Consider the following 26,625-nt stretch of genomic DNA (forward strand, 5'->3'; position numbering starts at 1 on the left):
AGTTAATCCTATATAACTTACCTTACCTTATTCCAGTTACCTGCACAGATAGGTAGGAATGAATCAGGAATTGGCCATAAACTATGTAAAAATCCTAATGCTTCTTATTGGACTAAGGCTATAAGAAACAATATTCAGGGACTTCCCTGGTGGTCCAGTGGTTAAGACTCCATGCTGTCAATGCAGGGAGCTTGGGTTCAATCCTTGGTCAGGGAACTAAGATTCCTCTTGCCCCAAAAGAATTTTAAACCATATTTGCTTTTGGAATGGGTGGTGATGGTATTACCACTTAGCTTTTATGTTGTGTGATATTTCAAAGACATTTTTAAAAAACATTAAAATGAATCGTCAGTGAGAAAGCATTAAATACAACCAGGTTAGCTCACCTAGTGTGTGTGAGTTGCCCAGGTGTGTGCAACTCTTTGTGATTCCATGGGCTGCAGCCCGCCAGGCTCCACTGTCCGTGGGATTCTCCAGGTAAGAATACTGGAGTGGGTTGCCATTTCGCTCTCCAGGGAATCTTCCTGACCCAGGGATCAAACTGGGGTCTCCTGCATTGCAGGCAGATGCTTTACTGTCTGAGCCACTAGGGAAGCCCTTGAATATTTAATTTTTTTAATTAAATAAAATTTGAATTTAATTAAAACTACCATTTCTGTGGGATATGAGATTTATTAAACAAATATCTGAAATATAAAACTTTAAATCCAGATGCTTCAACTTGTTACTATTCTAATATCCCCCTTTAAGTTTGCTTCTATTTTATTATTGTTCATTTCCAAATTCAGATTTTGCATTACTTTGGAGAGCATATTATCATCTCTTTTATCTCCTGAAGCAGCCCCTTTGTTGAGGGCTTCTTCTGCTACAATAAAAAACTGTTCAGTTGGTTGAAGAATGCTTACTCCATAGCCATTGTTGTTGTAAATATGATTATTAGTCATCTTCAATTTGGGTGCTGGAAGAACCTGTTAAATTATTCAAGGAAATTAGGTTTTCAGTAATTTCTATAAAAATATGAACTGATGAACATTTCATAAACTCTAGAAGTTAATTCTTGAGCTCACACATTTCCTTAAAAAACTGAATCTCAGTTTTGAACAAGTGTTATTTTCCTCACACTGGATTAATGTAATATTAACTACAAAAATGTTTGAGGAAATAGTATATGAAGTTTTCAAGTTTATTGTTAACTATACAAGTCGAGAGAGGGACCTAGAAAGGTAGAATTTACACAAATAGAAAAGAATGGGAAAGCATTTCACTTAAAAATTATTGCTATTTATGTTTTAATTGGTTAGCTTAAATTATTTTACAACTTTTGAATGACTTAAATATTTCTTAATATATTTATCCTCTTTATTTGCTTTACTTAGCCAAATGTATTAATACTACAAGTCTGGCTCAATGAAAATCTAAAAAGAACTTACCCCTTTCTCATATTCAAAGTTATTTACTAAGAATTTAAGTTGAAATAATTATAAGACTAAATTTGTTTCCTGTCAACTATCTTCTAAACAGTATTTTAATTGTTTGTACCATACTTAACAGACTAAAATTTAAGGCTGAAGCTAATATTTTGGTATCTTTCTAATATTTATAATTCTTACATTAAAAAACATGAGAATACCTTCATATTAACTCCACCTAAGGTGCTTTTTGAACTGTCACAGGTTCTGAGGTTATTACAGTGATGAATTTCATTTCTTTCCAGAATGGCTACGCTCCCAGGATACAGTTCAACACCAGCACCCTGTAAATTAAAAGCAAATAAAACAATCTACAAAACACATGTACACCTCCAAATTTTTCTTTAGATTTGAAAATTGTAGTTCTAAAATTAGCAGTCTAAACATATTAAGTTACATGAAAATACAATAGTACAATTTATTGTGGAAATAATGTTTAAAACATTGAAAACAAACTGTGTCAAAGAATCATTAGACCTATAGGAAGGCTGAAGTTGTATGGACCATTACATTGCTCTCTACCCACCCGAATCACGTCTTAGAAGGGAAGATCTTACAACAATTATTCTCAGTAGTTATAAAAATTAATGTATATGTACTTAAAGTCCTTCATAATGCTGCTAAAATCTGTTAACCTGACTCATAATCTGTTTATAACCACTGATTCTTAGATTTTTTAAAAAAGCACACATCACCAAAACTAATTTCTTACTTTGGCAGTTCACTTTCCAAAGTATACTAAGTGTATAAAATGACATGCTTGTACTTATTCTTGTTTAATTTACTTTTATCAGTTTCCAAGCTTAATTATAATTCCATTCAAAGATAAAACAATTGGTACCTTCTGTTTACATATTAAGATCAATCAAAGTTATATACAGCCAAATAAAGCCATAAATTTTATAAATAAAATACCTGGGCACCAGTTATTTCACTGTCTGTAATAGTCAAGGCAGCCCCTGTAAGAACACATACTCCTGTTCCTTCACATTTTAATACACAGTTTTCTAGAGTCATGTGACCAGACTCTACCACCACAATACCATCAACTGTCCCTTGTTGTATCAAAGATAGATGCATTAGTTTCACGTTATCAGCTTTGGACACCACAAAACTGTCATGAGAAGGTTCAGAAGTAATAATAATTTCCTCTCTCTTTCCAAATCCTGATTTATAGGGACAAAAATACATAATTAAATGAGTACTTCCAAAGCTTAAAGCCCGTTAGTCATTCAGTAATACTCGCTATTACAAGTAACATTTGTAATTATTCAGTCAACCATTTAGACACTTAACTATAATGTAGTCTTGTTTCTGTATTTTGATGCCATGATGGAAGAATCTGTGTTTATAATCAACCTAAATGTAAAACTATGGTACTTAACACACTTATTCCACTACATATTTTCCTATATTACATAGTGAGCAGTAATCTACAAAATGTGTAAGATACAAAAAGTATCTTACCATAACCTGGTTTCAAAACCATAATAAACCATAATAAAAAAGACTGGCAGAGACTCTTGAATTAGGTTATAAGGTTATTGTAATCGTATCTATAATTTTGCTCTAGTGTTCCTCGCAATCACCTAACATCTATCCAAAAAGGAGGGGTTGTATATTGAAGACAACAATTTTAAAATTAACAAATATCCTTATTACCCATATAGTTCAGCAAAGTGAACATTACAGTCATCAAAATCTAGTGGAAATTATGCTCAATTTTTGAAATAATAGCAAAGTTTAAGTCATCTGTCTTGTCTTTTGGCCAGACAATGGGAATAACCTTAATATAAAAGGACAGAATTAAAGTCACTAAATATGTTCAGAATCTAAAAGAAATTTAGTAAACTCTGCTTTTTCACTTCTGGTTTAGTAAGTTTCCATAGAATTAAGCTTTTAGAGAAAATACTGAGTATATTTTAATATAACCTTACATTTGGGTTTTCTACTAAAGTACTATGAAATGTGGCAACAGAAGAGAAAAAAGTAGTTTAGATAAAAAATAGAGCTGATAGAAGATATTGTGAGCAGGTTTTTTTCGTTTGTTTTATTCTGACTTTGATTGTTTATCACGGGGAAGCAGTCTCATTGATCTGCTCTGGTACAGTATGTCCAAATGAGGTAATCTGCACAGATAATATACTACTGGACAGGTGCATATGCGCATGCATGCTCAGTTGCTCAATCGTGTCTGACTCTTTGTGACCCCATGGACTGTAGCCCACCAGGGTCCTCTGTCCATGGCATTATCCAGGCAAGAATACTGGAGTAGGCAGTTTTCTTTCCTCCTCCAGGGGATCTCCCCAACCCAGGGACTGAACCCTCATCTCCTGCATCTTTTGCATTGGCAGCTGAATTTTTTACCACCAAGCCACCTAGAAGCCCACACTGGACAGGTGAGAAAATATTAACTGGAAAAGACACATAATTTTTGTGAAACGCAAAACTCTGTTCTAATTTCTAGTAATCTGATTAACCATGTTTATAAAATACAGTTTGTCCAGAATACATTGCTAGTAAAAGATTAAAAAGGATGCCTTGCTAACCCTTTATAACAATGTCATCAGTCAATAAAGCAAGATTTACAGCTTGATATTCTCCTGGAAAAATAACGACTGTATCTCCACTGTAACAGCTATCCAAAGCCAAATCCAAATCATCATGCTGTTGGAGAAGTGTGTCTGGAGATAAGTCCTTTACCTGAAAAGAAGAAATAGAACAGTAGATCCAACTGACATAGGTCATTTAAATCAGTTAATTCCTTGGTAATGTGCTTTTTCACATTATCTTACAGGTAATGCACTGTTTAAATATTGTGTATATTTATGTTCATTAAATGCCCAAAGAACAATGAAAGGAGATTTTCCTTACAATCCCTAACAATTTTTACAGCTACTAAATACAGCCAGAAGTTATTGTGACCTTTACCTCCTAAGCCTCCCAACAGTTCTTTGAGGTAAAATATTATTATACCCTTGTAATGTTAAAAAATTGAAACTCAGAGTAAATGATTTGCCTATGGACACAGAGAGAGTGAGTGGTAAAGCTAAACTTTAGGTCTAGGTTTTGATGACCCCAGATTTCTTTCCTATTGGAAACTACTACTTTATTTTCTTTAACTCAAACTGACCCTAAAATTTTGGTAAACCATCAAAAATTTATTACAGATTCTAAAACTAAAATGAAAAAGTATCAGGAATTTGCACTGGGAGTAGAAAAGGTGAAAGAACTTCATTATTAGAACCAGTAAGAATGAGAAATTTTAAAAATAAAATCTGAAAACTAAATATATACCATGAAAAAATGTCTATTTTTTTATCACAATAGAAATGGCATTATCATTCATGTATCTTTTTTCTTATTATAAAAAACAGAAAATTGAAACAAAGCATAACAAAAATGGAAATTTTAACAAATTTTTACCTAAATAGAATATATTTATGAAGCTATTTCCCTTCTTGTCTTTTTCCTATGCATATACTTACATGCATAATACTGATGTATCAAAGTTATGTAATAATACATCACATAGATGTGTATATACTTATTTATTTGACTGCCTGAGTCTTAGATACAGCATGTGGGATCTAGTTCCCTGATTAGGGGTTGAACCTGGGCCCCCTGTATTGGAAGTGCAGACACTTAGCCATTGGGCCATCAGGGAAATCCCAATGTGTCATAATTTATGTTATGATTTTCTATCCTTATTTAGATGGCTTATAATTTTTCAATATCATGAAAATACTACCACAAATAAACTATGCACATCTCTGGTTATTTTTTTAGGGTAAATTGCTAGATTGAGAATTACTGTCAAAAGGTATAAAACATTTTAAGCCTCTTGTATACATATTGCTAAACTGCCCTCCAGAAAAGTTTAACCAATTGAAACTTGATCTGGGAACTCACTTTTCTGCAAGCTCATCAGAATGGGGTATCTTTTAAATGTATAAAAATATTTGCCATTTTAACAATTTTCGCTGCCTAATTTTAATTTTCCTTGATAAGCAGGAGTGAACATTTTTCTAGAAATATATATATGAAACTCTTATAATAATCCTAAGTCAGCAAACCAAGATAGTCATTTGTGTTTGTATTACATCTTATGTACTCATACACCTGTGGCAAACAGTACAAGGATTATCTCTGTAAATAGATACTTTGGAAAAACTCTAGAATCCATCTCATTTTTTTCCCCTAAGTTTTTTGTTTGTCTGGGTTTTGTTTTTTGTTTTGTTTTGCTGTGCCATGCTTGCGGCTTGCAAGATCTTTGTTTCTTGATGAGGGATCAAACCCATGTCCTCTGCACTGGGAAGCTTGGAGTCCTAACCACTGGACCACCAGGGAATTCCCATCATTTATATTTTTCTTATTCCCCCTTATCTCAGAAGAGGGACTGGTAAGGAAACTGACCTTTGTTTTACCTCCCTCACTTCATGGCAAATAGATGGGGAAACAGTGGAAACAGTGACTGACTTTATTTTGGGGGGCTCCAAAATCATTGCGGATGGTGACTGCAGCCATGAAATTTAAAAGACGCTTACTCCTTGAAAGGAAAGTTATGACCAACCTAGACAGCATATTAAAAAGCAGAGACATTACTTTGCCAACAAAGGTCCATCTATTCAAGACCGTGGTTTTTCCATTAGTCATGTATGGATGTGAGAGTTGGACTGTGAAGAAAGCTGAGCGCTGAAGAATTGATGCTTTCGAACTGTGGTGTTGGAGAAGACTCTTGAGAGTCCCTTGGACTGCAAGGCGATCCAACCAGTCCATCCTAAAGGAGATCAGTCCTGGGTGTTCATTGGAAGGACTGATGTTGAAGCTGAAACTCCAATACTTTGGCCACCTGATGTGAAGAGCTGACTCATTTGAAAAGACCCTGATGCTGGGAAAGATTGAAGGCAGGGGGAGAAGGGGATGACAGAGGATGAGATGGTTGGATGGCATCACCAACTCAATGGACATGGGTTTGGATAGACTCCAGGAGTTGATGATGGTCAGGGAGGCCTGGTGTGCTGTGGTTCATGGGGTCGCAAAGCGACTGAGCGACTGAACTGAAATGAACTGAGGATGGAGGAGCTTTGCAAGTAGAGGCTGATAAAAAGCATTTAAAGACATACTATACCCAAAGCTACCTGGGACAAAGGATGAAGGAAGGGACAAGAAAAATCCTACAAATGAGGAAGTTGAAGAGGAAGATTCCTGGGGTAATTCTTGGGGTAATAAGAGCTACCTCATATCCTGAGAACTTACAATGAAATACACAATCTCAGGGATGGATGCATTCTCAGAAAAGATCCGTAAAGACCTTAAGCTTAAGCAACCTAGATGCCCATCAGCAGATGAATGGATAAGGAAGCTGTGTTTACATATACACCATGGAATATTACTCAGCCATTAAAAAGAATTCATTTGAACCAGTCCTAATGAGATGGATGAAGCTGGAGCCCCTTATACAGAGTGATGTAAGCCAGAAAGACAAAGAACATTACAGCATACTAACACATATATATGGAATTTAGAAAGATGGTAACGATAACCCTATATGCAAAACAGAAAAAGAGACACAGAAATACAGAACAGACTTTTGAACTCTGTGGGAGAAGGCGAGGGTGGGATGTTTCGAGAGGAATCGGGTGGAGAGGGAGGTGGGAGCGGGGATTGGGATGGGGAAGACGTGTAAATCCATGGCTGATTCATATCAATGTATGACAAAACCCACTGAAATGTTGTGAAGTAATTAGCCTCCAACTAATAAAAAAATTTAAAAAAAAAAAAAAAAAAGACCTTAAGCTTGTGCTTCTGGCTGATAACGGCCCTGTGCAAGCAGAACATGAAAGCAATTGGCAGCCTGACATAGCTTTGAAGAGTACCTATTCTGCAAAAACAAGATTTTTTATTTTTAACTGCAAGTTTTTAGGGAAATTTCTGTCAGGTCACTAACTGTATTTTAGTTAGTGACATAATATGGACTTTAGCAGCCATACACAAAATAGAGCCTTTGCAAAAATAGCTTGAAAAATTCACTAAACATATTGACAACTGCAGTCCTCAACAATCAATACAGCAAACCCTGGGGATAGGATAGAATCCAAGTCCCAGAGTTACCATATTATAATATTAAAAATACCCAGTTTTCAACAAAAATTTTAAGACAAACAAAGAAACAGGAAACTATGGTCCATTCATGAGGAAAACTAAAAAGAAAAAAAAATTCACAGAAACCACCTGAGGAAACACAGAAAAGTATCTGGACCTTTTCTTTGGAAAGAATATTTGACAAAATAGCAGTTGAAACCTTGAACAAACTTTAACACTTCTGTGAATCATTGAACATTATTAAGAAAGTCAAAGGACAACTACAGAATGAGAGAAAATATATGCACACATATATCTAAAATGAATATAGTATCTATATAAAGAATTCATAATTGATAACAAAAAGACAAACAACCCAACTAAAAATAGGCAAAGGACTTGAGTATATCTCTCTCCAAATAAGACATACAAACGGTCAACAAGCACATGAAAAGATGAAATGAAAATAAAAACCACAATGAGATACCACTTCATATCTGTTAGGATGACTATAATGAAAGAGACAGATAAGTGCTGATAAGAATGTGGAGAAATCAGAACCCTCATACATTGCTGGGGGGAATATGAAATAGCTCAGCCTCTGTGGAAAACATTTTAGTGGCTCTTTAAAAGGCTCTTTAAAAGGTTAAACATAGAATTACCATACTCAAAAGAATTGAAAACAGGTAGTCAGACTAATATTTGTATATGTTACCATTCACAATAGGTCGAAACAACTCAAATGTCTATGGGCTGATGAATGGATAAGCAAATCGTGGTACATACATGCAATGGAATACTATTCAGCCATGAAAAAATGGCATACTGATACATGTTCCAGTGTGGATGAACCTCAAAAACATTATGCTAAGTGAAAGAAGTCAGACACAAAAGGTCATATATAGTATAATTCTATCTATATGAAATATGAAGAATAGGTAAATCTACAGAGACAAGAGATTGGTAGTTGTCAGAGCCTGGGAAGAATGAGGTCAACAGTTGGATGGATATAGGGTTATATTTGGGGGTGATGAAAATGTTTTGGGACTAGATAGAGATGACAGTTGCACAAGATAGTGAAATAATATTACTAAATGTCAGTGAACTGTTCACTTTAAAATAGCTCATTTTTTAACGTGAACTTCATCTCAATTTCAAAAAAAGGGAAAAAATATACAAGAAAGAGAAAGAATAACCAAAAGCACAGTCTCTCTGAGGAGTCAGGTAATAGCAGACTCAGTAGTGCAGATGGAAGGGAACTGATTATTCTTCTTTGCACCTGGTATATTTTCAGACACACTTTACCACACACATTACCACACTTTCTGAAGCATTACAGGGAAACAATGATAGATACATGACTGAGATCTGAATGGCAAAATAGTGATAATATTAGTAGTTTACATTTTTGTGGTAGGCACTTTGCTAGAAGATTTACATAAATTATTTTACTTAAGCCTAATGACTCTATAGGATAGACTTCATTACTCCTTTTTATAGATAAGGAAATAAGAGAAACTATGTAAGTTTTTAAATCCAACCCAATTATTATGAAGAAAAACTATGAATCAAACTAGATTTCTATTATTTTAAAGTTTATATTCTTTACCACCACACTATCCTGCCTTCTAGACAAAGAAGGAGCAGGATAGGGTTCTATGATGAACAATGGGGACATTGATATTTGTCCTAAATATAGAATAACTAATGCTGAACCTTAGTTTAAGCACTGAAACAAATACTGCTTATCTCTGTCAGGAATGATTCAGAAGTCAGACTGAGTCTAAACCTAAAGACAATCATCACAATTTGAGAGAGTTAGAGAAGTAAAGACATATTTAGTTCAACTGACTGGAAGGATATTTAGGACATTAATTCAATAGAGAATACAGGAGGACTAAGGACAGGCTGTGTACAAAAGAACAGTAAGTTCAAATTTAGGGTTGTTGTCTGTTAGTGAGACATAAGGTAAAGATGCTGAGTAGAACTTGTAGTGATGTTGATCAGCAAAAATGCAAGAGGGGATAAATTTACTGAAAAATCACTGCATGCCAGGCACTGCTAGGTATTTTATATATAGGATTTAATTTCATCCTCAAAAAAACAAAAAAATAAAGTTTAGTGGTGGTAATGGTGGTGATAGTTGTGATGGTGGTGGTAGTGGTGGTAGCCGTCATACTAGTAGGAAACATTTATCAAGTACTTATTATGTGCTGGCCATTATTCTAAGCACATCACAAATATGAATTCATATAGTCTCTATAAATAAAGGACACAGTATTAAAAAAAAAAGAACACAGCATTATCCCTATTTTACAGACAAGGAACTAAAGCACAAATGGGAAAACAGCTTGTTGAAAATCACATAACTAATAAGTGCCAAAACCAAACTCTGCATCCAGGCAGTTTGGCTCCAGAGATCATCCTCTTAATCAGCACAGTTTTTCTCTCTTTTTAAAGCACTCTGAAAATAAAGAAATTGGGGTTCAGATTTAGGCAGCTTGCCCAAAACAGGCTATTTAAACACTGGGCTACCTGACTACAAAGTCCATGCCTTTTCATTACGCGACTTGTAAAGATCACCAGCATAATGATAATGGGCATAGATAAAACTGTTTAAGTAGAGAGTATGCTGCTAAGTCGCTTCAGTCGTGTCCAACTCTGCGACCCCATAGATGGCAGCCCACCAGGCTCCCCCATCCCTGGGATTCTCCAGGCAAGAACACTGGAGTGGGTTATCATTTCCTTCTTCAATGCATGAAAGTGAAAAGTGAAAGTGAAGTCACTCAGTCATGTCTGACTCTCCACGACCCCGTGGACTGCAGCCTACCAGGCTCCTCCATCCATGGGATTTTCCAGGCAAGAGTATTGGAGTGGGATGCCATTACCTTCTCTGAAAGAGAGAGTATAGAGCAGGTAAAAGACTAAAGAATCTTCAAAGTTGAGAAAACTGTTAAAGGCTTATATACACAGCTGTGACTAGGTACACCAAATTAAAATATTTTGTCCACCTCAAAGGTAAATCTAAAATCAAAGATCTGAGCAAAGTAGAAATTGATGATGCTGCCTTACGAGAGTAGTCTTCCTCTCATTGTCCTGTTGTCTGAAGTTTGTGGATATTTACTTACACAAATGAAGACAGGGTTGCAAAGCACTGAATAAAAATTACAGAAATATTTTACTGTTCTATAGGAAAATGAAGCCAAAAACAGATTTAAAAACAAACAAAAAGATAGGCAAAAATAAAAATATTTTAAAAGGGTGGAGACAAAATCTATACCTTACTTTACAATGATGTTTCCAAAATATGTTTACAAGTGTAGTTGGTGGAATAATGTTATTGAAAATCTGATCCAATAAGCAAATCAAAGCAAAATTAAATTTTGCTTAATAAAAATTGGTAGGATAACAGACAAGACCAGTCTAATAGGCCAGGCTTTATTTTTATTCACTCTCCTACTAGGTATTAAATACCATCCTTTCTGGACTTCTTTTAGTTCCTCATATATACCCCATACTCTGTCAAACATGTACTCATTTACTATTTAATGAAAAATGCTCAGCACACACCTTATGCCAATCATCATGCCAGGTGACTAGATGAATGCTAAACATACTCCCCTTGCTCTAAAGGGCTAGTATATTAATAGTAAAGGAGACAGACATTCAGTAGGTAGCCACAGAAAATATTTAACACAGTTATGATAAGGAAAAGTGACAGTAAGGGAACAAGCAGGGTGCATAGGAGTATGTAGTCTACGTATTCTGGAAGGTTGAGCAAGTTTTTTTCTGTGGAAACGACATTTAAACTGAGACCTAAAGGACATACAGTAGCTCTCTGAGACAACATGGTGTACGCCAAGATGTGGTTTAGTGAGGGAGGAAGGGGTATGTGAAGGTGATGAGGGGATAATAAACTCACAGAAGGCTGTAATTAACAACTGGGTGGATGGTGGTGCCATTTACTGAAACAGAGAACTCCAGAATATAAACTAGTTACTGGATAAGATCATGAATTAAAGTACTCAGGAGATAATTAAGGGATGATGGGCAATAGGTAGAGACATACAGGTTTGGGGCTCAGAACAAAAAATGTGGGCCGTGGATACACATTTTAGATTACCAGTGTATATAAGTGAAGTCATGGGAAAAGATCACATAAATCTCTTAGGCATATTATAGTGCAGAAAAAAGATAGGTTCCAACCATTCAGAGGACAGAAGGAGAAAAAAAACAAAACAAAACAACAACTAGAGAGATTGAACCAGCAAAGTATTGTAACAGAAGACAAAGAAAAACTATTCAAGGAGAGAGCTGTGAAATACTACTGAGAGGTCAAGTGAGAGGACTTAGAACATTTCCCCGCGTGGGCTAGTTAAATATACACTCATCCTTTAGGTTTCATCTGAGTTGTTTTTTTCAGCCAGCATTGCCAGAATTCCTAACTCTGCTTATGTACCCTTCCTAAGGGCCTCCTGTATATACTCCTATCATAGCATTTATTATTATATCATTCTGTGTTGCAACTGCAATAGCCAATTTACTTATCTGTGTCTCCACCATAGGGCTTCCCAGGTGGCTCAGTGGTAAAGAATCTGTCTGCCAATGCAGGAGACATGGGTTTGATCCTTGGGATGGGAAGATCCCCTGAAGAAGGAAATGGCAACCCACTCCAGCATACTTGCTGGGAAATCCCATGGACAGAAAAGCCTGGCAGGCTACAGTGCACAGAGTCACAAAAAGAGTCGGACATGACTCAGCTTCCACTAAACAACATCTCCACCATCATTCAAACTGGTCAGATGTATGGAAGAAGCAGGACTGTGGGTCTGGTTCAAAAGTGTATCTCCCTCAAATGCAGTATTTCTCATATTTCTCTCCCATAGGTGCTGGCATAGCACCTGGCAACAAGATTAGTACTCTGTACATAGTTGTGGACATTTATTTATTTAGTACCTATTATATGCCAATCACTGAGCTGGGTGTAATGGAGGAAATAAGACATTAATGTCAGACAAGAATCCAACCTTCAAAGAGCTTGTTTTCTAATTATATGCAGCTAAAACTTAAATTAACAAATAAGAATAAAATGTATTTCTTACCATGTCAGCAGTCATCACTTTTGCTACGACATGTGTTATAGTCTTTCCAAAGTTTCTTTTTCCTTTCCTACGCCTCAGAATTCTTGGAAAGAAAGGTCCATGAACTCTGAAGTTGAAAACATTTATTTTTAATTAAATCAATATGAAAAATACTCAAGGTACACCTACTTAAAACTTGGTACTAAGCATCTTTGAGAAATAGGTTCCATTCATTTTGAGCTTCTTGAGAGCAATGAGCAACTTGAGAGTGATGGTGTAATTGAGATCTTTTAGATAACGGAGTGTTTAAACCATTGAACTCTGAAATCTTTTCATTTTAATGAAAATCTGCATGCAACTCACTACAATCAATACCTCAATCACCTTAACTTTTCAGTACAGTAGAAAATTTCCTGATTATACTTTCATAATACATTGAATTATAGACACTCAAAGCAGAGAGAGGTTATGTCTGTGCTACTGAGGTATAAGAATATTTGGGGACCTGCCTAATTTGAGAGACTATGTTTAATTAATATTGTTTTTGTTATCTATGGAGAATTTATTCTTTGAAACAGGATAAGTTAGCTTATCAAACAATTCTAGCTTCTTTCTTCATTGTTTTTAACTGATTGCTATTCAGCACTTTTAGATAATTCCATTCTTTGTCTTCTTTCTGCTTTCCTTTACAGTTCCTGTTTCCTATTAATCATTTAAGTGTTATCAAAAGAAAGGAAAAAAATTAAGTATAACTTTTATCATTACTGTCAGCCATATTTACCTTATATGTAATCTTTTGGGTTCTCTGCAGCACTTTGATTATTGCTTGATGCAGCCTTAATACCAGTATTTTTCAGCTTATGTTTCAATTATCAATATTTAAAATTAAAATACCTTTAAAATTAAAGGTATTTTCAGTATCAGGTATGTAATTGGCATATAATTAATGTATAAGGCTGTGCTAGTTTCAGGTGTATAGCAAAGGGAATCAGTTATGCATAAACATATATCCACCCTTTTTTTAGATTCTTTTCCCATATAGGTCACTACAGAGTATACAGTAGAGTTTCTTGTGTTATAACAGTAGGTCCTTATTAGTTATCTATTTTATATACACTTTGTAGTGTGTATATGTCAATCCCAATTTATTTCTCTCCCCTCCCCTCTATACCCTGGTAACCATGAGTTTGTTTTCACATTTGTGACTCTACTTCTGTGTTGTAAGTAGGTTCATTTGCACCCTTCTTTTTAGGTTCCACACATAAGCAACATCTCAGTTACCAATATTTTTGTGAAGCTTAAAATTTCAGAGAACTGTTCCTAAGTATTTATCATTCCAATGATTAAATTTTGAACTCTAAGATATTAGCAATGTCCTCCAAAGGAAAATTTTTATTTAACATTTCAACATCAAACCCATTCAGCACTTTTATACCTATTTAAGCAAATTTTGATTTGAGAAAGAGAACTATTCAAACATTTTTTTCACCATATATCTAATTACTAGTTGTTCAAAGAGTAAAGCATCTTACATGCAGGAAATAGTTTATCATACAATCCTAGCTTTAAAATTAAAGGTATTTTCAGTATCAGGTATGTCAGTGATTTTCAAAATTATACTTTTAATAAGGTATAATTTACATAACACTCATTTTAAGTGAACCACTCTATGAGATTTCACAAATGTATACACCCATTTAACTCAATCATAACACTCAAGATATAGAACATTCCCATCGTACAAGCTCCTTCATACATCTTTGCAGTCAGTCCTCAACATTGACTTTCAGAAACCCACTGATCTCTTTGTCATAGATTTTCCTTTCTTGTAATTTAAATTGGAGGATAATTGCTTTACAATGTTGTGTTGGTTTCTGCTACATAGCCATGTGAATCAGCCGTAAGTATACATGTGTCCCCTCCCTACTGAACCTCCCTCCCACCCCTCACCCCATTCCGCTCCTCTAGCTTGTCACAGAGCACTGGGTTGAGCTCCCCGTGTTACACAGCAACTTCCCATTAGCTCTCTATTTCATATATGGTAATGTTTCAGTGCTGCTCTCTCAGTTTGTCCCTCCCTCGCTTTCCCCAGCTATGTACGCAAGTCTGTTCTCTATGTCAGCATCTCTATTCTTGCCCTGCAAATAGGTTCATCAGTACCATTACCTTTTTTGTAATTTTAAAATGGAATTTTAAAGTAGAATATGCTATGTACTCTCTTGTGTCTGGAGTTTTTCAGTCAGACTATTTTGAGCTCCACCATGTTATTTTGTGTATCAGCAATTTCTTTACATCACAGAAAAATATTTCATTATTCAGTTCAGTTCAGTCGCTCAGTTGTGTCCAACTCTTTGCAACCCCATGAATCACAGCATGCCAGGTCTCCCTGTCCATCACAAACTCCTGGAGCTCACCCAAACCCATGTCCATTGTGTCAGTGATGCCATTCAACCATTCTCATCCTCTGTTATCCCCTTCTCCTCCTGCCCTCAATCTTTCCCAGCATCAGGGTCTTTTCAAATGAGTCAGCTCTCCACATCAGGTGGCCAAAGTATTGGAGTTTCAGCTTCAACATCAGTCTCTCTAATGAACACCCAGGACTGATCTCCTTTAGGATGGACTGGTTGGATCTCCTTGCAGTCCAAGGGACTCTCAAGAGTCTTCTCCAACACCACAGTTCAAAAGCATCAATTCATTAGGATTTTCTATATACAAGATTATGTCATCTGCAAGTAGAGATAATTTTCATTTTCCTTTTTGGATCTGGATGAATTTATTTCCTTTTCTTTCCTATTGCTCTGGCTAAAACCTCCAACACAACTGAATATAAGAGTGGACCTGAATATAAGTCTTGTTCCTGATCTTAGGCAGGGAAACATCCATTCTTTCATTGGTAAATATGATGTTATAGGATTTTCACCGATGGCCTTAAAACAGGTTGAGGAAGATCCATTCTATTCTAAGTTTTCTTAGAATTTTTATCATGAAAGAGGAATTTTATCAAATGATTTTTCTGTAACTTTTGAGATGATAATGTGGCTTTACTGTGTATTATATTGATTTATTTCCATATGTTAAACCAACCTTGTATTCCTGGGATAAATTCCACTTGTCACAGTGTCTAATCTTTTTCATATGTTGCTAGACCCAGTTTGTTAAAGTATTGTTGAAGATTTTGCATCTATATTTATTTATTTTATTCATTTATTTTTTATTTAAGTCTTTTGGCTGTGTCCTGCAGCATGTGGGACCTTAGTTCCCTGACCAGGGATTGAACCCACATCCTGTGCATTGGACGCTCAGAGTCTTAACCACTGGACCACCAGGGAAGTCCCTGCATCTATATTTATATAGGATATTTTCTGCGGTTTTCTTGTGGTATCTTTCTATAGTTTTGGTATCAAGGTGATAATGGCCTCATAGAATGAGTTCAGGAAATAGTTCCTTCTCTTTTTATTTTTTGGAAGACTTTGCAAAAAAAAAAAAGGTGTTGGCTTCCCTGGTGGCTCAGTGGCAAAGAATCCACCTGCCAACACAGGAGACACAAGAGACACAGTTACAGTTCCTGGTTTGGGAAGATTCCCTAGAGTAGGAAATGCAAACCCACCCCAGTATTCTTTCTGGGAAAACCCAATGGACAGAGCAGCATGGCAAGCTACAGTTCCTGGGACTGCAGAGTCAGACATGATTGAACAACTAAACACACACACACACAGGTAGGGCTTCTTTACCCTCTTGGCTTCTTTCAAGATTTTATTCCTATCTGTGGTTTTCTTCAGTTTAAACATAATATGCCTATCTGCACATTTTGGGAGTATTTGTCCTACTTGGTGTTCTCTAAGCTTCTTGGATCTGTCGCTTGGTGTCTTCATTTAATTTTGGAAAATTTTCATCATTACTAATTTGAATTTTTTTTTTCAGCTGCATTTGCTTTCTTCTCTTCTGGTATTCCAATTGCATATATGTTACATTCTTTGAAACTATTCCACAGTTCTTAGTTTTTTTTTTCATTACCTTTTCTCTTTGCATTTCAGTTTGAGACAATTTGATTGACATATCTTCAAGCTTTCTGATTCTTTCCACAGTTGTGTCCCATCTATTTGTTAGCCCTTCAAAGGTAGTCTTCATTTCTATTTACAGTGTCTTTGATTTTTAGAATGATCTTTTAATTAATTCTTACAGTTTCCATGTTTTGCTTGAACATTATCCATTTTTTTCTTGCATGTTGTATACTTTTTTCCATTAAAGTCCTTAACATATTAACCATAGCTACTTTTTTTTTTCCTGGTTGCACTGCATGGTGTACGGGATCTTAGTTCCCTGACCAGGGATCGAACCTGTGCCCCCTGCAGTGTAAGTGCAGAGTCCTAACCACCGAACTGCCAGGGAAGTCCCAATCATAGCTATTTTAAATTTCCTGTCTGATAAATTCCAAAATCATACTTGAGTCTGTTATTGATGCTTGCTTTCCCTCCTCAGACTTGGTTTATTTCCTTGCCTTGTAGCATATCATAATTTTTTTTGAAACCCACACATGGCTAACGGAAAGTGAGATAGATTAATTATTAATCCTACCAGGAGGTAGCCTGTGTTTATTTGCTGTAGTTTTATGCGTCAGAGGCTTCAAATTCCTGTAATTTCCAATTTTCGGTCTCCTCCATATATCTTCAGGCTTCCTTTAGAAGACCCAAACTACTCTTTAGAAGAGTCTGTGTCTTACAACTCTTTTAACTATAATCCAGTTATTATACTGGAATCTTGTTGGTATGGTTTTAAGATTTAGCAGAGAGAAAGTGTATTCTCTTGTGATTACTTATCAGTCTTTTACTGAGTCTATGTCCCTGGACTGCGACCTTCACAAGTGTTTCTTAATCCTTTCTTTCCCCAGACAGGAAGGCTAGAAGGCACTAGAGTCAGAGAAATGCCTTTCCTCTAGGTGGCAAAAAGCTCTGGTAAAGACTTTTCTCCTGGAGAATAGCAAATCTTTATTATGGAGAATGCTCTGGGTATATTTCATAATGGGTACTTTTCCCTTCACCCTGCCAGAGTGATAATAGAATATTTCTTGGCTCTTTACTGAGAACCTAGTGAAACTCCTAGAGGTAAAATCCCACAAAGGTATGGGATCTCCCTAATAACTGCAACTCCCTGTCTCTTTCATACTAGTTATCATTCAGCATCCAGCAATCTATCAAAATTACCATTTAAATGTTCTTATAATTTATGGCTCTAGCTGGTTCTGTTCAAGATAAGCAGATCTTAGCTGTGACTCTCTGAATTTACCTTTCTCCAAATTTCAGGGTGGCAGTTGTCCTGTGATCTCAGTTCTCTGATGGTTCCAAGAAAGTAATTTTCAAGTTTGTTCAGCTTTTTTCTTGTTGTAAGGATAGGAATGATAACTCACAGGCTCTTTCCATGTCAGAGCTAAATCCAGAAATTCTTGGTTCTTTTTTACTATAGTTTCCATTTTTCTGTTAAGATTCTCTGTTGCTCAAATTTTGGGTCTCACTCCTTTTGCAGCTCTCTCACTTTCAGAATATCCCAACTAAATTTCCAGCTACTCTGTCAGCCCTGAACTCTGTCCTTTGTGTCACCTTGAAACGGTAAGATGGCACTTTTTTGCTACCTGAGCTATAAGAGCTGGTGATGACCCTCAAACCAAAATGCCACAAATTCTCACTCTCTACTTTGCATTTTATATGTGGACAATGTCTCCCTACTCTTTTCTTATGCTTTGGCCAAAATTAAGAAGATAAAGTAGAAAGGTAAAGAAACCAAAACATTGATTTCAGTGAATTCAGTTAATATACTGGTAGTTGTGCCTGTGCTTATCTCATAAATTCAGTTCAGTTCAGTTCAGTCGCTCTGTCGTGTCTGACTCTTTGTGACCCCATGGACTGCAGCACACCAGGCTTCCCTGTCCATCACCAACTCCCAGACCTTGTTCAAACTCATATCCATTGAGTCAGTGATGCCATCCAACCATCTCATCCTCTGTCGTCCTCTTCTCCTCCTGCCTTTAATCTTTCCCAGCATCAGGGTCTTTTCCATTGAGTCAGGATGCAGATGGGGGACACATGTACACCCATGGCTGATTCATGTCAATGTATGGCAAAAACCACTACAATATTGTAAAGTAATTAGCTTCCAATTAAAATAAATAAATTAATAATAATAATAAAAAAGAATGACCATACAATCTTTTTGTTTCCATTTAAAGTAGAGCAGGGCTTCCTTTGTAGCCCAGTGGTTAAGAATTTGCCTTGCAACACAGGGGACGTTGGTTTGATCCCTGGTCTGGGAGGATCCCACATGCTCTGAAGTGGCTGGGCCTGTGCGCCACAACTGCTGAGCCCGTGTTCCCAGAGCCTGAACTCTGTAACAGAGAGACCACCATGGTGGGAAGCCCTCGCACCGCATCAAAGAGTGGCGTCCGCTCGCTGCATCTGGAAATGGCCAGCGCACAGCGATGAGGACCCACACCTAAGACAACCAAAAAAAATGAATAGATAAACAAATAAATAAATCTTATAAAAAAAATAGAGCGAATTATTACCGGAGGCGTAAATCTTCCCACATTTTCAGTAATCCACAGAGCATTACTATCTCATAGTACTTTTTCCAGCATTCTACAGCTTCTGCCTCAGATGGATCTTCTTTAATATTGCTCTGATACTCAAAGAGTTCAACTCGCTTGTTTTTATACTTCTCCAAAGTTTTTTTGAAACGTTGTGCAATAGGACCAGGTATAGTTCCATCTTGTATATCACACCACCTGAAAAGTATCAGTACAGTGACAATGTTTATCTTATATAATGTGATGAGTAAGTTTTTAACTATACTTACAAATTAATTCTTTCTTCAATCAAAGCAGTATAATTCTCACAACTTTCTTCATCATCCCAGTCTCTCCAAAGAAAGTCATAAAAAAACCTATGACAAATCAAATTGAGATGACAGTGATCAAAATTAGCCAGTACCATGTTTATAATTAAAAACATATCCTGATATCAGAAATCTTTATATGAATCTTAATTGTTTAAAAAAATCAGTCAGTTCAGTTCAGTCACTCAGTCGTGTCTGACTCTTTGCGACCCCATGGACTGCAGCACACCAGGCTTCCCTGTCCATCACCAACATTTCAAAATAAACTTTCAGTGAACTAATATTAAAAGCAAAACTTCAAACATTAGATGATCTGCATTATATTTCAAGTTACTACAGATAATGTTTCTTGAAGTGGGATTGTAAAATTCATGTTCTACATTTCATAGACTGTGGCTGGTATTGTTTACCAAAGAAATAATATCTGACATAGAATCATATTTTATATTGGGGGAGTATTAGGAAAACAAAGACATGCCCCCCGATATTCTGTATTATGCTTACATATAGCTTCTCTCAAATTGTATCAATGTGTAAGAAGCATTCATAATGGGGATGATGACATCTGGTACTTGTAATGCTTTTAAATGTGAAAAATGAAATCTAATATATTTAAGATGCTTAAATATGAGCAGAATATAGTGGTTTTGTTTTTTGGGTTATTTTTTTGCCACCCCATGCAGCCTTCCAGATTTTAGTTTCCTGACCAGGAATTGAACCTGGGTCCCATCACTGAAAGCCAAGGAATACCCCAGAATTTAGTGTGACTTATCTCTAGAAGTTTTTAAAATTCAATTTTTGTAAAATGCAAGATTAAACACCAGCAAACTTATTGCCCACATAAAATACCTCACAAGAGAGAATATTTTAGGCACGAATATGTATATTAAAAGCAGAAAAATTGAATTCAGCAGTGAGTAAAAGTTAAATAAAGTACCTATATGAACAAGACTTACATATTAAATCAACTTTTTTAATATGAGAACTTTCAGAAGTAAAAAACTCTAATACCTTACAACTTCCAAGGCCAAAGCAATATCATGTAAATCAGAATCTTGCCCTTCAACAGGGTACACTTCCAAGAGAGACACGCTATGCTCTAGTTCTTCCATAATCTCATCAACCAAATCTCTTGGAATATTTGCAATGTTAGAAGAAAAGGGCTCAGCAACAGAAACAGTAACCTTGAAACGAGATGATGAGCTTTGGCGTGGTTTACAAGTTACCTAAGATAAATATAAAGTTTGTAATTGTGAATGAAAGTAAATCATAAAGATTCTTCCTTAAATATGAGCTACTTACAAAATTTCTTCTTTTAAATTTTCATGACTTCTCTAACAATCAATGTACATAATAACAACAGATCGATACAGAATAAAATATCAACACAAATTTTCAAACTACTTCTTAAACAATTATTAGTTTTTAAGGTTCATGAGAGTAACTGTCTGTCTCCTACATAATTTCTAAGTTTGAGTTGCCAGACTTTTGGATTTAATAAAACAGTAGTATTTAAAAAAAAAATTGGACTAATTTTGCCATGAAGGTATGTCTTAAAAAATCCTATTGTCTATATTGGACACGAAAGCCTGGCCTGCTGCAGTCCACTGGCCACAAAGAGTCCAACACTACTGAGCAGCTGAACTGATTATCTGTATTACAGTATTAGTAAAAGAAAGGATTATAAAATACCAAAAAAGTAGAATGGTCATAATAAAAAAGTTAAGTCCTAAAAAGAAAAGTAAAAGGTAAAAAAGTCCTTAGGTTGAATAAATTTAGCTTCATAAACAACATACTTGTGTTTGCTTGTCTTATTTCATCACAATAGAGTGATAACCTCTAAGTGCACGAAATCACTGAGTTGACAGAAGCTTTATTTCTTTTAAAGTCTTTATTGCCATTGTTACAATACTGTTTCTGTTTTGTTTTGGTTTTTGGTGGGGAGTCATGGGGTCTTAGCTGTCTGACCAGGGATCAAACCAGCACACCCTGCATTGAAAGGGGAAATCTTAACCAATGCACAGTAGCTTTAAAAATTAATAAATTACACTAAGTATTAGCACAAAATATAGAATTACAGAAGTTGGTAAAAATTTTCAGCTGTAAGATGAAAAAGGTTTAAGGATCTAATATATAACATAGTGACTACAGTTGATAATTTGTTATTCAGTCACCAACTCATGTTCAACTCTTTGTGACCCCATGGACTGCAAAAAGCCAGGCCTCTCTGTCCTTCACCATCTCCCAGAGTTTGCTCAAACTCATACTTATTTTCTATATAACACAGATTTGAATTATTTTCAGATACTGTGTAATGTAATGAGTTTCAAACACAATTTTTTTCTTGTCACCAAAACCACAGATTCGAAACATCTATCTGAAGTAGGAGGACCATTTGTGATTGCAAATATTAATTTCTACACAGGATACTTGACCTTTAAGGCAATCAGATTTATGATGTCAAATATGCTACAATATTTAACCTATAGACCTATAAAAGCAAAATCTTAGATAAAAGCTTGGAAGTAGATGTATTATACTAAAAAGGCACTTTTCATATGAAAAAATTTCATATTTTACCAATAATTTTCTGATCTAGTTTATTCTCTCATAATATAATTAAACCACATAATTAAGATAAATGAAGATTAAAGATAAATGGGGAAAAAAGACCCAAATTAATTAAAGCATAATTTACTAATTTTTAAGAAGTGCACTTTTGTTATTTTTACATTATTTGAGCAATTGAAAGTAGGCTAATAAATATTATCTAATACTATGAGATTTGATTTAATGATAACTGTTTACAGGAAAATGTGTGCAAATATCCCTCCTTACCCTCTTTTTACACTGTTAACTTGTTAAGAAACTTAAATAGATGTAAACTTTTGCCAACCTTTGTTTAAGTATCCAAGCCTCAAATTTATAAAGTTACATTTTGGTCTTAAAAAGAACTGATAATTTCACACAAAGAAAAAGGATCAGGTGAAAATTATTTACCTCAACCAATATACCAACAAAAGGGATAGAAGATTCTTCATATTTCACAAAGAATAACTCAGGATTAGCTTTCCAGACTCCAAGCCATTTGTCTTTCAACTTTAATTTTTCTGATAGATATTTACTCATAGCATCATCAGCATCTTCTGCCTAGCAAAACAATGTACACATATAAATATATGAAATTATAGATTTATATGTAAGTATTTTTACTGATTTCTATTTAAGTATGCAGCCCATATGCCCTTAAAATAATGAAAAAACTCAGAAACAATAATTTTAACTGAATCTATATTTAATGAAAAATAGAAACATTAATAAATTAGAATACATTTAAAAGATATCTATTCACTCAATAGAGTAATTCAGAAATGAGACATCTACTTATTTATTTTTTAAGTAATTTGTTTTATTGATCTACTGAGCAATTTCAGTTCAGCCACTCAGTTGTGTCTGACTCTTTGCAACCCCATGGACTGCAGCACACTAGGCCTCCCTATCTATCACCAACTCCTGGAGCTTGCTCAAACTCATGTCCATTGAGTCAGTGATGTCATCCAAACATCTCATCCTCTGTCATCCCCTTCTCCTCCAACGTTCAATCTTTCCCAGCATCAGGGTCTTTTCAAATGAGTCAGTTCTTTGCATCAGGTGGTCAAAGGATTGTAGTTTCAGCTTCAGCATTAGTCCTTCCAATGAATATTCAGGGTTGATTTCCTATACGACTGACTGGTTTGATCTCCTTGAAGTCCAAGGGACTCTCAAGAGTCTTCTCCAACACCACAGTTCAAAAGCATCAATTCTTCAGCGCTCAGTTTTCTTTATGGTCCAACTCTCACATCCATACATGACTACTGGAAAAACCATAGCTTTGACTAGACAGACCTTTGTCGGTAAAATAATGTCTCTGCTTTTTAATATGCTGTCTAGATTGGTCACAGTTTTTCTTTCAAGGAGCAAGTGTCTTTTAATTTTGTGGATGTAGTCACCATTTGCAGTGATTTTGGAGCCCAAGAAAACAAAGTTTGTCACAGTTTGCATTGCTTCCTCATCGATTTGCCATGAAGTGATGGGACTGGATGCCAAGATCTTAGTTTTTTGAACGCTGAGTTTTAAGTCAGCTTTTTCACTCCCCTCTTTCACCTTTATCAAGAGGCTCCTTAGTTCCTCTTCGCTTTCTGCCATGAGGGTGGTGTCATCTGCATACCTGAGTTATTGGTATTTCTCCCAGCAACCCTGATTCCAACTTGTGCTTCATCCAGCCCAGCATCTCGCATGATGAACTCTGCATATAAGTACATAACCAGGGTGACAATATACAGCCTTGATGTACTCCTTTCCTGATTTGGAACCAGTCTGTGGTTCCATGTCCAGTTCTGACTGCTGCTTCTTGACCTGTATACAGATTTCGCAGGAGGCAGGTCAGGTGGTCTGGCATTCACATCTCTAAGAATTTTCCAAAGTTTGTTGTGAGCCACACAGTCAAAGGCTTTGGCATAGTCAATAACGCAGAAGTAGATATTTTTCTGAAACTCTTTTGCTTCTTCTATGATCCAACAGATGTTGGCAATTTGATCTCTGGTTCCTCTGACTTTTCTAAATCCAGCTTGAACATCTGGAAGTTCTTGGTTCACATACCACTGAAGCCTCGCTTGGAGAATTTTGAGCATTACTTTGCTAGTGTGTGAGAATGACGGCAATTTTGAACATTCTTTGGTATTGCCTTTCTTTGAGATTGGAATGAAAACTGACCTTTTCCAGTCCTGTGGCCACTGCTGAGTTTTCCAACTTTGCTGGCATATTGAGTGCAGCACTTTAACAGGATCATCTTTTAGGATTTGAAATAACAACTGGGATTCCATCACCTCCACTAGCTTTGTTTGTGGTAATGCTTAAGGCCCACTTGACCTCATATTGTAAGATGTCTGGCTCTAGGTGAGGTTATCTGGGTCATTAAGATCTTTTTTAATATAGTTCTTCTGTGTATTCTTGCCACCTCTTCTTAATATTTTCTGCTTCTGTTAGGTCCATACCATTTCTGTCTTTCATTGTGCCCATCTTTGCAGGAAATGTTCCCTTAGTATCTCTAATTTTCTTGAAGAGATCTCTAGTCTTTCCCCTTCTATTGTTTTCCTCTATTTCTTTGATCACATAGGAAGGCTTTCTTACCTCTCTTTGCTATTCTTTGGAACTCCGCATTCAAATGGGTATATCTTCCCTTTTCTCCTTTGCCTTTCACTTCTCTTTTTTTCTTAGCTATTTGTAAGGCCTTCTCAGACAACTATTTTGCCTTTTTGCATTTCTTTTTATTGGGGATGGTCTCAGTCACCGCCTCCTGTACAAGGTCACGAATATCCATCCATAGTTCTTCAGGCACTCTATCAGATCTAATCCTTTGAATCTATTTTTCACTTCCACTGTATAATCATAAAGGATTTGACTTAGGTCATACCTGAGTGGTTCCTACTTTCTTGAATTTAAGTCTGAATTTTGCAATAAGGGGTTCATAATCTGAGCCACAGTCAGCTCCTGGTCTTGTTTTTGCTGACTATATAGAGCTTTTCCATCTTTGGCTGCAAAGAATATAATCAATCTGATTTTGGTGTTGACCACCCGGTGATGTCCATGTGTAGAGTTGTCTCTTGTGTTGTTGGAAGAGGGTGTTTGCTATGACCAGTGCGTTCTCTTGGCAAAACTCTGATAGCCTTTGCCCTGCTTCATTTTGTACTCCAAGGCCAAACTTGCCTGCTACTCCAAGTAGCTCTACTGTAATTATACATAGAAAAACATGGTTATTATCATGTTTAAAAACCTAGTCATGAATTTTTTCTGAACTTTAAAGATTTAATGACCTATTTATAATTTACTCAGCACATAAAATTTTAAAATAAAAATCCATTCTATAAAACAAATGAGTACACTAAAAATTTAATCAATATTTTGCTCATTTGGTTTTCTGCATTTCAATTCAACTACCTCAGGATGATAATCTAAACTATTATGAAACTCAGACATTAAACCCTGACTGATTAATGACACAGTAAAACAGGAAAAGGAGTACGTCAAGGCAGTATATTGTCACCCTGTTTATTTAACTTATATGCAGAGTACATCATGAGAAATGCTGGGCTGGATGAAGCACAAGCTGGAATCAAGATTGCCAGGAGAAATATCAATAACCTCAGATATGCAGATGATATCACCCTTATGGCAGAAAGCGAAGAACTAAAGAGCTTCTTGATGAAAGTGAAAGAGGAGAGTGAAAAAGTTGGCTTAAAACTCAATGTTCGGAAAACTAAGATCATGGCATCTGGTCCCATCACTTCATGGCAAATAGATGGGGAAACAGTAGAAACAGTGGCAGACTTTATTTGGGGCGGGGTGGGGGGCTCCAAAATCACTGCAGATGGTGACTGCAGCCATGACATTAAAAGATGCTTAATCCTTGAAAGAAAAGTTATGACCAGGGCACTGATAAGGCCTATCTTCCTTCAGCTCTCAAAAAAACTGGAAAACGCTACGTGATCTGTTTGAAGAAAAAACCGAATTGGAATTCCTTTAACAGGGCCTGGGAACCTCTACCAAGGTGAAGTCCTGTGAGCGTGGAGTAAATTTACAGTTGTGACATGCAGGTTCTTTGAGCTCTCTGTGCCCGCATCCGCACGGAAGGTGGCCCCGTCCCTCGGGGTCCGCTGTCTCCTTGTCCTCACCTTGCAGCCCTGCAGCACTTCGTCGCAGTACAGCGCCACCTTCTCCTCCCGCCACATGCCCCGCATGGGAAACACGCACACCGGCGGCAGCGGCTGCGCCTCCTCGTCTTCCTCGGGCACTGAGAGCAGGGCCTCCTCCTCCTCCTCTTCTGGCCCCTGGCCCCGGCCCTCGGTCTGAGAGCCCGGCAGGAGCTGGAGCCGCCGCCGGGCCGCCTCCCGGCCCGCTTTCCCCTTCAGGGGGCGAGGGGAGGCCACCACCGACCGCACCGGGGACGCGGCGCTCTTCAGGGCTGCCGCCATCACCGAGTCCCCGGTGAGCGCCGAGACAATCTTCTCGCCTCGCCGGCCGGGGCCGCCCCGGACCGCGTCCTCAGGCACCCGGGACCCTGACGCCAT

General features: G+C 36.5%; 1 protein-coding gene across 1 annotated transcript; it reads right to left on the bottom strand.

The window, feature by feature from the left end:
- Nucleotides 1-716: 716 nt before the first annotated feature.
- On the bottom strand, nucleotides 717-26,625 carry SHCBP1L (SHC binding and spindle associated 1 like). Its single transcript, XM_061161268.1, has 10 exons — nucleotides 26,230-26,625; nucleotides 22,520-22,669; nucleotides 20,531-20,745; nucleotides 19,481-19,567; nucleotides 19,191-19,409; nucleotides 12,656-12,761; nucleotides 4,019-4,172; nucleotides 2,385-2,635; nucleotides 1,631-1,753; nucleotides 717-968 (listed from the first exon to the last, which is right to left on the bottom strand). Exons 1-10 carry the CDS (start codon nucleotides 26,623-26,625, stop codon nucleotides 717-719), a joined length of 1,953 nt encoding a protein of 650 aa, XP_061017251.1.

This window comes from Dama dama, chromosome 14 (genome assembly GCF_033118175.1).
Source record: "Dama dama isolate Ldn47 chromosome 14, ASM3311817v1, whole genome shotgun sequence".
In the NCBI taxonomy this organism is placed as follows: Eukaryota; Metazoa; Chordata; class Mammalia; order Artiodactyla; family Cervidae; genus Dama; species Dama dama.

Bases quoted from the DNA above. Each gene is read 5' to 3' on its own strand.
- SHCBP1L (XM_061161268.1), bottom strand. From the start codon at position 26,625: ATGGCGTCAGGGTCCCGGGTGCCTGAGGACGCGGTCCGGGGCGGCCCC. The intron at 20,746-22,519 runs GTAAATAATTTT...TATTTATCTTAG, and splicing joins TTGTTGGTATATTGGTTGAG to GTAACTTGTAAACCACGCCA. The intron at 12,762-19,190 runs GTAATAATTCGC...TTTCAACTTCAG, and splicing joins TGGGAAGATTTACGCCTCCG to AGTTCATGGACCTTTCTTTC.